The sequence below is a fragment of the Conger conger genome, chromosome 7 (genome assembly GCF_963514075.1).
Source record: "Conger conger chromosome 7, fConCon1.1, whole genome shotgun sequence".
In the NCBI taxonomy this organism is placed as follows: Eukaryota; Metazoa; Chordata; class Actinopteri; order Anguilliformes; family Congridae; genus Conger; species Conger conger.
In genome coordinates, this window is record NC_083766.1 from 53,920,867 (window position 1) to 53,934,572 (window position 13,706).

At 38.2% G+C, this 13,706-nt stretch overlaps 1 protein-coding gene across 1 annotated transcript; it reads right to left on the minus strand.

The window, feature by feature from the left end:
• Positions 1 to 432: 432 nt before the first annotated feature.
• Positions 433 to 10,999, minus strand: LOC133133352 (uncharacterized). Its single transcript, XM_061249453.1, has 3 exons — positions 10,562 to 10,999; positions 8,179 to 8,302; positions 433 to 692 (listed from the first exon to the last, which is right to left on the minus strand). Exons 1-3 carry the CDS (start codon positions 10,997 to 10,999, stop codon positions 433 to 435), a joined length of 822 nt encoding a protein of 273 aa, XP_061105437.1.
• Between the last annotated feature and the right edge of the window lie 2,707 nt (positions 11,000 to 13,706).

Here is a 13,706-nt window from a genome sequence, read left to right on the forward strand (position 1 = left end):
GGATGTACATTTGCGTATACAAATAACAATGTCACCCTGTCACTGAAAAATAAAACAAGAAAGAATAACTTGGACAATTTAGGCTGTGGTCCTACAGCAGCATTTCAATTAATGAGTCACACAGTTAGGTCCATGGATGAATCACAGGCTAAATACTGCCAAAACAGAAATACACCAAGGAAGTTAGTCTTCAGACTTTTTCAAATATTAATATTTATTGCATGTAAAACAGCAGTTTCTTCAACCTTGTTTTATAACAATCGAAACAAACATACAGGGACAGACTAGGTGGGAAATATTACACTGTCATTGCTAACAGCCTGGATAACAGCACTTATGATTTCCCAAAGATTCTCACAGTAAAACTGACAAAGAACCATAGGCTGCTCATGTCCCTTATTGTACGTTACAGTAGCCCCAGGATGGTTCTGGTTAAATAACCCTGATGACCTTGATTCTACGGGGATTCCAGACACAGTCCTCCTCCTCACCACTGGGCACCGTGCCACAGTTAGGGGGCACCCAGGCTGTGTCATAGCCTGCTGCATGCCAGGTCTTCTGCAGGGGGTGCCCCTGGTAGTTAATCTTCTTCACCTTCCCCACATTCACTTTGAGCTCCAGGACCCTGCGGTCCCCTTCGGCTGTATTCAGGGGGTAGCGGCTGGCTTTCTGGATGTCGCGGCTGAGGTACAAGCCGGGCCCCAGCATGCCGTTGATGTTTTCAGCAGCCTCCTTGCTGGTGCCGTGGTACATGATGTAGCATGAGTTGTTGGTTGGCTCGGAGTGGCTCTGCAGGCAAGGAGGCCGAGGGCCCATGTTGTCATGTCCAGCCCAGGACATTCTTCTCCCTTTATACTGTAATAAATTAAACTAAATGAGATCTGCAGAACATTCGCATCATGTTAAAGTGGTAAGCATTGTGGATTTGCCATATTTACAAAATGAGTAGCATTTTACACAGGTTCTAAAATGTAAATGGCGCAGGCTGGGTCAACAATGCAAATCAATCAAGTCGTTGATACATTAGTCATTTATAGTTTATATTATATTTTAAAAAATCTTTTGGAACAATAATGCTGACAGTTTATATGAGGTTAGGACAGTAATATATGTCATAAGGAGGATAAAACTTTGTCATAAATCTTGGTCATAGCTGCCATTTTTACAATTAGCAACTTTCTGTACTTTAATAAAATGAAGAAACTTTACCCAAACAAATTGTGATATATTATTGTATGAGACTGCACAGCTGTTCCAGAATGCATCCCCAAACTAATTTAAGATAGACCTACTGTACATGTAAAATACGTTTTCGGTGCTAATAAAAATATAGGAGGTCTAAGGTTCCCTTTCTGTGTTCTTCAAACTGGTTAGTTTGATAGAAGTTACGGTGATAAACAGAGAAAGCCAGAGGCTAAACCACGAGTGAAACACACTGAATTTAATGCATGTGATAGGAGTAGTGGAACAAGGTAATGTCATGCAAGCCTCCCTGTGCCTTTTTATGAAATATACAGGATGTGGAATCCGTACCTGGTATTGGCCAATACTACTGTTATTAATTATTCAGTATTCGGTATCTGTCTTTAAACATGGTATTGGTGCACTCCTAACTGGCATGGATTGTGGATTTGGGATATTTCCCAAATTAATAGGGTTACACATTGGTTCTAAAATTCTCTATATGGTGTAGGTATACATTGCAATTCAATCAAGTCTTTGAAGCATCAGCAAAGTATTTTATGTTGACAAAAACATTTAGCTAGGTCCAGAATGATAAATTATTTAGACAGTTCCGAACAGAAGTAGGGGAGAGCCGGGACGAAAGTGACAGCTTTTTTTTGTCTGATCCCATTTACAAATTAATAGAGATAAAGATCCCACACAATGACACACGACTTGCACAGGTCCTTCCCTATTATCAACTGTAATTTTCATTCTAGAAAATATGATTTGGACATGAATACGTGGAGTACGGGTGAGTCGGTCGAAAATAGCGGTAAACTAGGGGTGGGCAATGTGTGGCCTATCTCTGTTTTTCAGGTGTGCAATTCTCTTTACTTTCAACACATGTACGATTAGACATAATTTCATGTTTGTATCGATTCAATAAATGCTATCGGTTCGAACTTCATCCAAATTAATCATGCGTAAACAATGTTGCGCAACCAATAAAATGTTTTGCGATACAAGATTAATCGGACTGAAATGCATTATTTGGGATTAATAGCAACACGAGATCCTCGAATATAATTTATGTATTAAACCTGTCAATAAAAGTAGGCTATATCGCGAGAGTAATGTAGAGTAATTCTCAGACATTACGTCAGTTGATTTGAGTAACAGTCACCCTCGAATCGTCGCCTAAAGTTTTATTTAACCTCAAGATAAATGTTTGTCCTGAGGACTCAAAGCTTATGAAGCAGGCACAATTCTAATCATCACATATTTGTAGACTCATTTTCAAACATTAGGTAGTAGTTTTGCAATGTAGAATGAACTAGAGGAGGCCTTTTTCTGTATATGTTTTTACTGTAGGCTTAAACAAGTAGCCCTAACAACGGGTAAGATGAGACATAAGAAAGTGCAAGAAAAAGAAACATCTGGAACTACAAATGATTAGTTAACTTCATCCTTTTCATAAATCTAGAAGGCGTCACATGGCATATGTCCTGTTTATCTGCGCTTGTGCGCACATAAACCTTCCCACTGGGACATATGTTGAAAATAGACCTCGCTGTGTCTTCTATTTCTAATTCTCGCAATTTTCTGTAAATGTAACTTAAGTTAATGCATTTTAAGTCATTAAATATCGCGGACCGAAAGTAATACCTCCGTCCCACCCCTCTGTCACTTCTTCCTGGCTAGCATCCAAGACTTACTAGCATGAAACTTCAAACCTATGCTATCATTTACTCTCAAGATGTGTAAAGAAAATTACATTTGTTTGCTAAATTAAACAAGTAAACAAAATTCGACAAACGAAAAAGGCTTACGGGGCCGTTTTGTTAATTAACTCGCGCAACTCGTTACCTTAAGATCCGACTCTCCCATATACCATGCAATAAAGAGGTGCATTCCTGCCTAAAATTTATCAACTTCCCCATAGCTTACCTTTTACAATTAGCAAATATATGGCTAAAAACAAGTGCATGTGCATTGCACACATAAGGCAAGCTTTCTTTCATGCAATTTACGCGTTCAAGATTCGCACCCAAACAAATAATGAAATAATATAGTACTCCACAGCTCATTGAGAATAAACCCCCAAATAGGCTACTTGTAAAGTAAGTCGTCAAACTAATACAGAAAATAAAGCAGGAGTGAGGTTACCTTTCAGATTTGTAGTTATGCTTGGAGATAACGTTCCCTCTCCGTGCGCTACACAATGATTAACTTGCGACGAAAACGAAACCATTCCAGGCTGTTCTTTTTTTAGAGACCACATAACTGTAAACTTAGGAATACCCCTCATACCTCTGTCCAATCTAGTAACGTATTGTTTTTGGCCGGTTGTCAATTTTACATGACAGTTATGAGACGTTTTAACTAATTGTACGCTCTTTACTTTCAACACATGTACGATTAGACATAATTGCATGTTTGTATCGATTCAATAAATGCAATAGGTTCGAAATTCATCCAAATTAACCGTGCACGACCAATAAAATGTTTGGGTTAATCAGACATAAATTCATTATTTGGGCTTAATTGCTATATTAGATCCTCAAATAGAATATATGTATTAAACCTGTCAATAAACGTAGCCCATATTGTGAGTTTCTGATGCTTGTTGAATAATTCTCAAACATTATGTCAGTTCATTTTCGCAACAGTGAAAACTTTACTAAACTGAATATAGATATAATGGGCATTCCCAGAACTTCTGGGAAAACAAAACATAAATGTACCCGCCCAGTGTTCAGTTTTTAGAGGCAAAGTTCCTGTTCCTTAGGAATTCCCCTCCAGTAATTTGGCTGTGAAAAACGAGTCATACAATCTGCAGGCAAGGGATCCTCACCACTATGTTATCATCTTCTGCCCAACACATTATCCTCCCTTCATACTGTAATACATTCATTACATTACATTACATTACATTACATTACATTAATGGCATTCGGCAGACGCTCTTAACCAGAGCGATGTACAACAAAGTACAACAACATTCAAAATTGAACCAGAAATGAAATCTGCAGAAAATGCTCATGGTATAAAATTGGTTGGATTGTGGATTTTGGATATTTTCTAAATTAGTGTTACAACACTCTACTAACTTTTTAGCAATATCTGATCAGTTATTAGCCATATATAAATTTAACATGAGAGTTGTGCTATATTTTAGTAGATTGCAAGCCATTTTTGCAGCAATTCAGGTTAAATATCTTGTTCAATTGTCCAACAGGAAAGGTGAAAAGTGTTGGAAAGTCGAAATCCTGCTGTGTGTTCTACCTCCTGGCTGATGAATTGCTCCAGATGACATGAATGAATACTAGAGAACATTTAGATCTGTATTCACAAGGCACATTTCCAAACAGAAGTTAAAGTGCTGGATAAAATAAAACATGTGCATGACTCACTTTTCAGCGGTAAAATATTCCTTCAAGTCAACTGGGTATAGTGCAAGGTTGGCAACCCTAGTGCTGGGAGTCAGCAGCATTTAATTGATCAATGAAATATGTTGATTACAGTTAACTCACCTGACATCGTTTCTTGGGTCTGAATCGGTTGTTGATTTTAAAGGTGAAAATAAAGACCAGCCCACCCGGCAGCTCTCCTGGAACAGGTTTGCCACCCCCTGGCAAATCAAATCCAAAATTGTGTTCATTTGACTCACCAGCCTGGATTTATTCGTTTTAACGGTTTCTTATCAAGTAGTGTGTTATAAATTAATATGCTAATCTTAAGCATCAGCAAAGTATTTTATATTGACAAAAACATTTAGCTAGTGTAGGGGAAAATTCACAGAACGAAAGATCTCCCTCCTAAAAGCATGATAACCAATCACAAGTCAAAATCAGACTCCACCTTAGTGAGCAGGCTGGTTCCTCCAAAACTCTCGACGATGTGTGCTAAAAGTTTATCAATATATCTGTATTAAAGTATAATATGTACCCTTTATAGTTCCAAACTGATTCACTGCTAAATTGTGCTAGGATTACACAGTGAGCCCAGCCGGGGGGGGGGGGCCGTCTTGAACTGTGTAGACCAAACTGTCAAGGACACGGGCAGAGCAAGATATGACTGTACAGCTGATTTCTCCGGGACTCTCAATGTTTTATGCCAGAAGTGTATCTATTTGACCGTGAACATTAATTATAGCTGAGCTTATGAAAACGCAAGAAACCACAGTGAAAACTGTTGAAATGAGAGCAAAGAATAATTAATCAAATGTTTATTATGTCTGTATATTAGAAAAGTATATTAGAAGTGAATATTAATGAAATGTTTAGTTTGTCTGTATATTTTCAATGATTACTGCTGCTTAGTTCGTCTTATAAAAGCGAAAGATAGAGTGACGTGTATGGATGACGTGTTGGAGGGAGGGCATCCAGAACTTTATGAGGTCTGGTAGTTTGCCAAGAGCAGGTGCGGGGTGAAGTGAGGACACGCAGTTGGCAGAATGCCCTGAACTTTGTACAGAGTTGGCAGAGCATAAGGACCATTGGCAATTTGCCACAATGACGTTGTGGGAGGAGCGTTGGGAGGAGTTACGATAAGAAGAGTGTGGGTGATTTGCCAGAATGAGGTTTGAGGAGGAGTTGTAGGTGGAGTAACTGTGTATAAAATGGGTGTACAAATGCCAGTCGGGGTTCAGTTCTGGAGAGCTGATCCGGCTTTATGCACGTGTGCTAATAAAGTCTGATTTTCCTGAAGATCTTGCTGCCTGGTGTTGTCTTTTCCCTCGCGAAGATGTTTTTCGACAAATTGAAGATTTGGACTCTGTCGTTTCCTAGACACGACACTAGGTCCAGAATGATATATTATTTAGGCACTTTATCTGAGTTTAGAGCCGGGACGAAAGTAACGCTTTTTTGTCTGATCCCATTTACAAATGAATAGAGATAGAGATCCCACACAATGACACACAACTTGCACAGGTCTTTCCCTATTATCAACTGTAATTTTCATTCTAGAATATATGATTTTGACATGAATACGTGGAGAACGGGCCTACCAGTAGATTCATTCGTGTTAACGGTTTCTTATGACGTAGTGTGTTAGAAATGAATATGCTAATCTTAAGGGTGACTAATACCGTCATACTAGATCTCTCAAATAAGATGACCAGGCAAAAGTGAATTCATTCATTCATTCATTCATTCATTCATAATCCTAACCCTCTTATCCTGAACAGGGTCGCAGGGGGGCTGGAGCCAATCCCAGTATACATTGGGCGAAAGGTAGGAATACACCCTGGACAGGTCGCCAGTCCATCGCAGGGCACACACACCATTCACTCACACACTCATACCTACAGGCAATTTAGACTCTCCTAACCTGCATGTCTTTGGTCTGTTGGTCTGTTTGATAGTGATTGATAGTGTTTGGATAATTAACTTTGGTCACTTTTGCTCTGTTTGTTTGTTTGTTTGTTTGTTCTCAAAAAATAATAATAATAAAAAAACAAAAAAACAAAACCAACAATACAAATCAATCAAGTCCTTGATACATTAGTAATTTATATATTTTTTTAATTTTACAAAATCTTTACATAATAATAATGTCAGCAGTTTGCCTGAGGTTAGGACAGTTAGCTCAGCAAAGTATTTTATACTTTCAACACATGTACAATTAAACATAATTTCATGTTAGTTTTGATTTAATAAATTATATAGGGTCGAAATCCTAGATCCTCGAATATAATTAATTTATTATACCTGTCAGTAAAAGTAGGCTATATTGTGAGTTTCTGATGTTTGTAGAATCATTTTCAAACATTATGACAGTTGATTTTGGCATCAGTGACCCTCGAATCGTAGCCAAATGTTTTAATAAACCTATAGATAAATGTTTGTTGTGAGGACACATAGCTTATCAAATCTACATTTGTAAACTAATTTAAGAAATAATAAGAAAGTGCAAGAAAAAGAAACATCTGGGACTACAAACGATTAGTTAACTTCATCCTTTTTATGAACCTAGAAAGAGTCACATGGCATAAGCACTGTTTATCTGCGCTTGTGCGCACAGATAGCTTAACCACTAGGACATATGTCTTCTCCCTGGCTATCATCCAAGACTCGCTAACATGAAACTTGAAACCGATGCTATCATTTACTCATTAGATGTGTGAAGAAAATTACAGATGTTTGCAAACTTAAACAAGTAAACACAATTCTACAATTTAAAAAAAAAGACTTACTGGTCCATTTTTTCTTAACTCGCGCAAAAAAGTTTTCAGACGGTAGATCCGCCAAACGACTTCCGATGGCGCCGAAGTTTTTGATGAAGCTCATTCACTGTTATCTGTAGTAACCACGAAATTGCAGCTCCCATCGTTTTCAAGAAAATACCCACGTTACTTTCGCCCTCCATGACTTTTGACCCGGCTCTCCCCTATATTATGCAATAAAGAGGTGCATTCTTGCCTAAACTTCATGCACATCCCCATAGCTTTCATTCTCCAACGACCAAATATACGGCTAAAAAGATTCTTCATAAGTTTTCAGGAAACACATTCATTGTCACATTTTGTCAACACGTGCATTGATTACATTAGGCAAACCTACTTTCCAATTAATTTACGCGTTCGAGAGTCACACCCAAACAAATGATGAAACAATATAGTACGCCACAGCTCTTTGAGAATAACCCCCCAAACACAGACCTACTGTAGGCTACTTGTAAAGTAAGTCGTCAAACTAATAAAAAAATATGGCAGGAGTGAGGTTACCTTCCAGATTTGTAGCTATTCTTGTAGATCACGCTCCGTCTCCGTGCGCTTGACACTGGTTAAATTGCGACAAAGCGTATTTTATTTGACAGGAAAGTTAGGCGTTAACTTCAGGGAAACGACACCACCCGGTGTTTCCTCCTTCTTTAGATTTGTACACAAATTTTATGGGGGGGGGGGGGGGGGGGAGGTTAGATCTTTTTCTGGTCATTTACATTTCACAAATTTTATGTAGAGTAACACTCTACGGCCGGCTTTCTGGATTTCTCGGCTGACTTACACGCCGGGCCCCAGCATGCCGTCCTCTGAGGGAGAGAAGCCGTTCCGCTTGATGCTTTCGGCAGCCTCCTTGGTGGTGCCGTGGTACATGCGGTAGGATGAGTTGTTGACAGGCTTGGAGTGGCTCTGCAGGCAGGGACGCCTAGGGCCCATTTTGTCATCTTCAGCCCAGAACATTATTCTCTCTTTATACTGTAATAAATTCAACCGAAATTAAATCTGCAAAACATTCTCATGACTGTAGATTTGGGATATTTCCAAAAAGCGTTACACATTCTAAAATATAAATGGCGCACGCTAGGTCACACTGCAATTCAATCCAGTTTTTGATGAATCAGGAAATATTATATTTCACGAAGACATTTCGCTGCGTTCAGAGTACTTATGCAGTAAGATTGCCTGTGTTTTTAACAGAAGTAGGGTTACAGTTTAACGATTCGGTTAAAAACAATAAAAGAGGATTAAAAAGTTCCAGATTCTTCATAATTATTCAGTAAACATATTTATTCTTCCATTACTAGCACATAGTTCTACTATCTTCGCCTGCGACGAAGCTCATGCATTGTTATATGTAGTAACTACATCATTGCAGCTCCCATAGTTTTTGAGAAATTTCGCTCTCCTTACTTTCGACCCGCCTCTCCCTTATATTATGCAATGAAGAGAAGCATCACTGCCTAAATTTTATGAACTTTCCCATAGTTTATATTTTACAATGAGCAAATATATGACTAAAAACCAAGTTCCAGATTCTTCAAGTTTTCAGGACACACATCCATGGTCACATTTTGCTCTACATGGGCGGCATGTGGCATAGTACATGAGGTACATGAGGTATTGTCATTGTCATTGTCATTAGGCAAGCCTACTTTCATGCAATTTACACCTTCAAGATGCACACCCAAACAAATGATGAAATGATAGAGTACTCCACAGCTCTTTGAGAATAAACCCCAAAGTAGGCTACTTGTAAGGTAAGTCGTCAAACTTATAAAAAATGTAGCAGGAGTGAGGTTACCTTTCAGATTTGTGGTTATGCTTGTCGATCACGCTCCCTCTCTGTGCGCTTGGGGTAGCGGTAAGCTTGCGACGAGAACAAAACCATCTGGCATTTACCAGGTTCTTCTTTTTTAGAGACCACATTGCTGTAGAGTTTCCCTCGAAAATCGTGCCTTTGATAAGTGAGCCATGCAGTAACATATCGTTCCAGCAGCTGAAGTTGAACATTTCTTAGCCGCTCAATTTTACATGAGAGTTATGAAACATTTTAACTAATTGTATATAATTTTGCAGCAATGCAGGCTAAGTGCCTTTCCCACGAGGACATATGTTGAAAATAGACCTTGCTGTGTCTTCTAATTCTAATTCTCGTCATTGTAAATGTACATGAAATGACAGATTTCAACCTTTATTTCCTGCTATTTCTATCAAGATTTTTCAAAACTTAGAACATACCACCTTTTGTATCAGACATTTTTAAGTGAGCAAAAGTTTGGAACATGTGTCTGACATGTGTTTCTTGTTGCCTTACACAAAATAGAGGCTATAAAGTATCGAAAGGTGAGATTACAATTGGCAAAGAAGTACAGAAATCAGCCACAAAGGTTTTGTGGACTGTTGAGACCAAGATTAACCTCTACCAATGTGATGGAAAGGCCAAAGTGTGGAGAAAGAAGGGATCTGCTCATGATCTAAAACATAGAAGCCCATCTGTGAAGCACGGTGGAGGTAGCAGCAGGATGAATTTAAACAAAGGACTTCATAAGGGAAGTTTTTAGATTAGTCAAATGAATCACCAGACCTTAACACAACTGAGCCAGTATTTCAACTCCCGAAGAGGAGATTGAAGGGAAAAACTTTTTTTTCCTACAATGTATCTAACCAAGTGTTGGATGTACCTTTGCAAATGTAGACAAAAAACAATTTCATCCTATCACTAAAAAATAAAACATTTGGATAAGAAATTAATCACTTGCACAATCTTGTCTGTGGGCCGATGACAGCATTTCAATGAATGTGACACACAGTTAAATCCATGGGTGAATCACGGGCTAAATCCTGAGGGACTGGTTCTCATTTTTGAAGAAACAGAAGCACATCAGGGAAGACACTCTTACACCAATAATAATAATAATAATAATAATAATAATAATAATAATAATAATAATAATCACTGATTACTAACAGCAAAGATTATCAATGGCTCACAAGACAAGGATACCATTTTTATTCAACATCTGAAAATACAATCATATTTATTGTATGATTTATCAAAAGATTCTGACTGCAAAACTTAGAAAGAATAGTTATATGCTCATGTTCCTTACATTTTATTTGATGGCTATTTTGACAGGTCTTTTATTGATAGTAACCACTTTCACATGCCCAGCCCATACATGGCTGTGGTTTGGGTTTGATAACACTGGTGACTTTGATCCTACAGGGGTCCCAGACACAGTCCTCCTCCAGACCATTGGGCACCATGCCACAGTTTGGGGGCACCCAGGCCGTGTCATAGCCTTTTGCATGCCAGGTCTTCTGCAAGGGGTGCCCCTGGTGGTCAATCTTCTTCACCTTCCCCACATTCACTATGAGCACTAGGACCCTGCGGTGCCCTTCGGCTACATTCCGGGGGTAGTGGCTGGCTTTCTGGATGTCGCGGCTGACGTACACGCCGGGCCCCAGCATGCCGTCCTCTGAGGGAGTGAAGCCGTTCCGCTTGATGCTTTCTGCATCCTCCTTGCTGGTGCCATGGTACATGACGTAGTTTGAGTAGTTGGCAGGCTCAGAGTAACTTTCCAGGCAAGGAGGCCTAGGGTCCATCATGTCATCTTCAGCCCAGTACATTCTTCTCCCTTTACACTGTAAAAAATTCAAATTTCAACCGAAATCACATCTGCAGAACATGCGCACGGTGTTGGTACGGATTGAGGACTTGCGATATTTCCAAAATTAGTAGTTATACATAAGGGTTCTAAAATGTAAATGGCGCAGGCTGGGTCAACAACACAAATCAATCAAGTCATTGATACATTAGTCATTTATCATTTTTTTATATTTTACAAAATCTTTACATAACAATAATGTCAGCAGTTTGCCTGAGGGTAGGACAGTTAGCTCAGCAAAGTATTTTATATTTTCAACACATGTACAATTAGACATAATTTCATGTTAGTTTTGATTTAATAAATTATATAGGGTCGAAATCCTAGATCCTCGAATATAATTAATTTATTAAACCTGTCGATAAAAGTAGGCTATATTGTGAGTTTCTGATGTTTGTAGAATCATTTTCAAACAGTTGACAGTTGATTTTGGCATCAGTGACCCTCGAATCGTAGCCAAATGTTTTAATAAACCTATAGATAAATGTTTGTTGTGAGGACACATAGCTTATCAAATCTACATTTGTAAACTAATTTAAGAAATAATAAGAAAGTGCAAGAAAAAGAAACATCTGGAACTACAAACGATTAGTTAACTTCATCCTTTTTATAAACCTAGGAAGCGTCACATGGCATAAGCACTGTTTATCTGCGTTTGTGCGCACAGATAGCTTAACCACTAGGACATTTGTCTTCTCCCTGGCTACCATCCAAGACTCGCTAACATGAAACTTGAAACCGATGCTATCATTTACTCATTAGATGTGTGAAGAAAATTACAGATGTTTGCAAACTTAAACAAGTAAACACAATTCTACAATAAATAAAAGACTTACTGGAACATTTTTTCTTAACTCGCGCAAAAAAGTTTTCAGACGGTAGATCCGCCAAACGACTTCCGATGGCGCCGAAATTTTGGATGAATCTCATTCACTGTTATCAGTAGTAACCACGAAATTGCAGCTCCCATTGTTTTCGAAAAAATACTCACGTTACTTTCGCCCTCCAAGACCTTCGACCTGGCTCTGCCCTGTATTATGCAATAAAGAGGTGCATTCTTGCCTAAACTTTATGAACATCCCCATAGCTTGCATTCTCCAACGACCAAATATACGGCTAAAAACCAAGTTCAAGATTCTTCATAAGTTTTCAGGACACACATTCATGGTCACATTTTTGTCAACACGTGCATTTATTACATTAGGCAAACCTACTTTCAATTAATTTACGCGTTCAAGAGTCGCACCCAAACAAATGATGAAACAATATAATGCTCCACAGCTCATTGAGAATAACCCCCCAAACACAGACCTACTGTAGGCTACTTGTAAAGTAAGTCGTCAAATTAATAAAAAAATATGGCAGGAGTGACGTTACCTTCCAGATTTGTAATTATTCTTGTAGATCACGCTCCGTCTCCGTGCGCTTGACACTGATTAACAAATACGAAGTGTATTTGATTTGACAGGAAATATAGGCGTTAACTTCGGCGAAAACTAAATCACCCGGTGTTTCTTTCTTCTTTAGACGGGGGATGGGGGGCGGGGGGGGCGGGGGGGGGGGGTAGATCTTTTTAGAGATTTTATGCAGAGTATCAGTTTGTTGGCGTGGGCATCAGGACACACAATCAAAATTACATGTGCCTTTCTGCAACTCTTATGAACACTGTCTGCATTTATATCGCATTTACAGTCACAATGAACCGTTTTTTGAAAATACCCCCATATGAATGTTTTTGAATTAGTCTTTGAAGTGAAATGGATATCGTGAATCACAAGTTCTAATGGGTCTTCATTTGACTCACCAGCCAGGCAGTAGGCAGTATGCAGTCTATTGCAAATAAATATGCTAATCTCCTGGGTGACCGTAATAGCTACATACTGGGTCTTTCTACGAAACTGAACTTCAATGAACAAATACTGTTTTATTAAATATTCACAAATGCAAGCATTCACAATTATGGGCAAAATTCCCATACCTAGAATTAAAAAAATAAAATAAAAAAAAAACACAATTTTTTGTTTGTTTGTTTGTTTGTTTGTTTGTTTTTGAATAAAAACTGTGTTCCTTCTGTTCAAGGATCACATAATTCCAAATTTTCATTAATATTACTTTTCATGCCCATCCTAGTTACTGTAATACTAAATATTTGGTGTATCCTCAAAAATGTACACCAATAATAACAATAATAATAATAATAATAATAATAATAATAATAATAATAATAATAATACTGTAATGGGTTCTCCCCCTGAAAATTAATTACGGCTCCAAACAATGTATAAGTAATTGCCTAACCTTTAAATAACAGATTAAGTTTTAACTGTCGTACAATTTCTCTTATCAAGTGTTCGATGTACCTTTCAAATGTATTCAAATAATGCTGCAATTCTGTCTCTGAAAAATAAGACATTTGGATAAGAAATGAATAACTTGTACAATTTAGGCTGTGGTCCCATGGTGGCATTTCAATGAATGTGACACACAGTTAAATCCATGGGTGAATCACAGGCTAAATCCTTAGGGATTGGTTTCTCATTCCTGAAGAAACAGAAACACATCAGGGAAGACACTCTTCAGACATTCATAATATTTGTATGTATTTAATATAAAACAACGATTACTTCAACCTTGTTTTACAAAAA

Excerpts from the sequence above, each read along its gene's own strand:
- LOC133133352 (XM_061249453.1), bottom strand. The coding sequence starts at position 10,999 with ATGGACCCTAGGCCTCCTTGCCTGGAAAGTTACTCTGAGCCTGCCAAC. Across the intron at positions 8,303-10,561 it reads CACAGCCATGTATGGGCTGG|AGCCACTCCAAGCCTGTCAA; the intron begins GCATGTGAAAGT and ends CCCTGCCTGCAG. Across the intron at positions 693-8,178 it reads CGGCATGCTGGGGCCCGGCG|TGTACCTCAGCCGCGACATC; the intron begins TGTAAGTCAGCC and ends TGGGGCCCGGCT.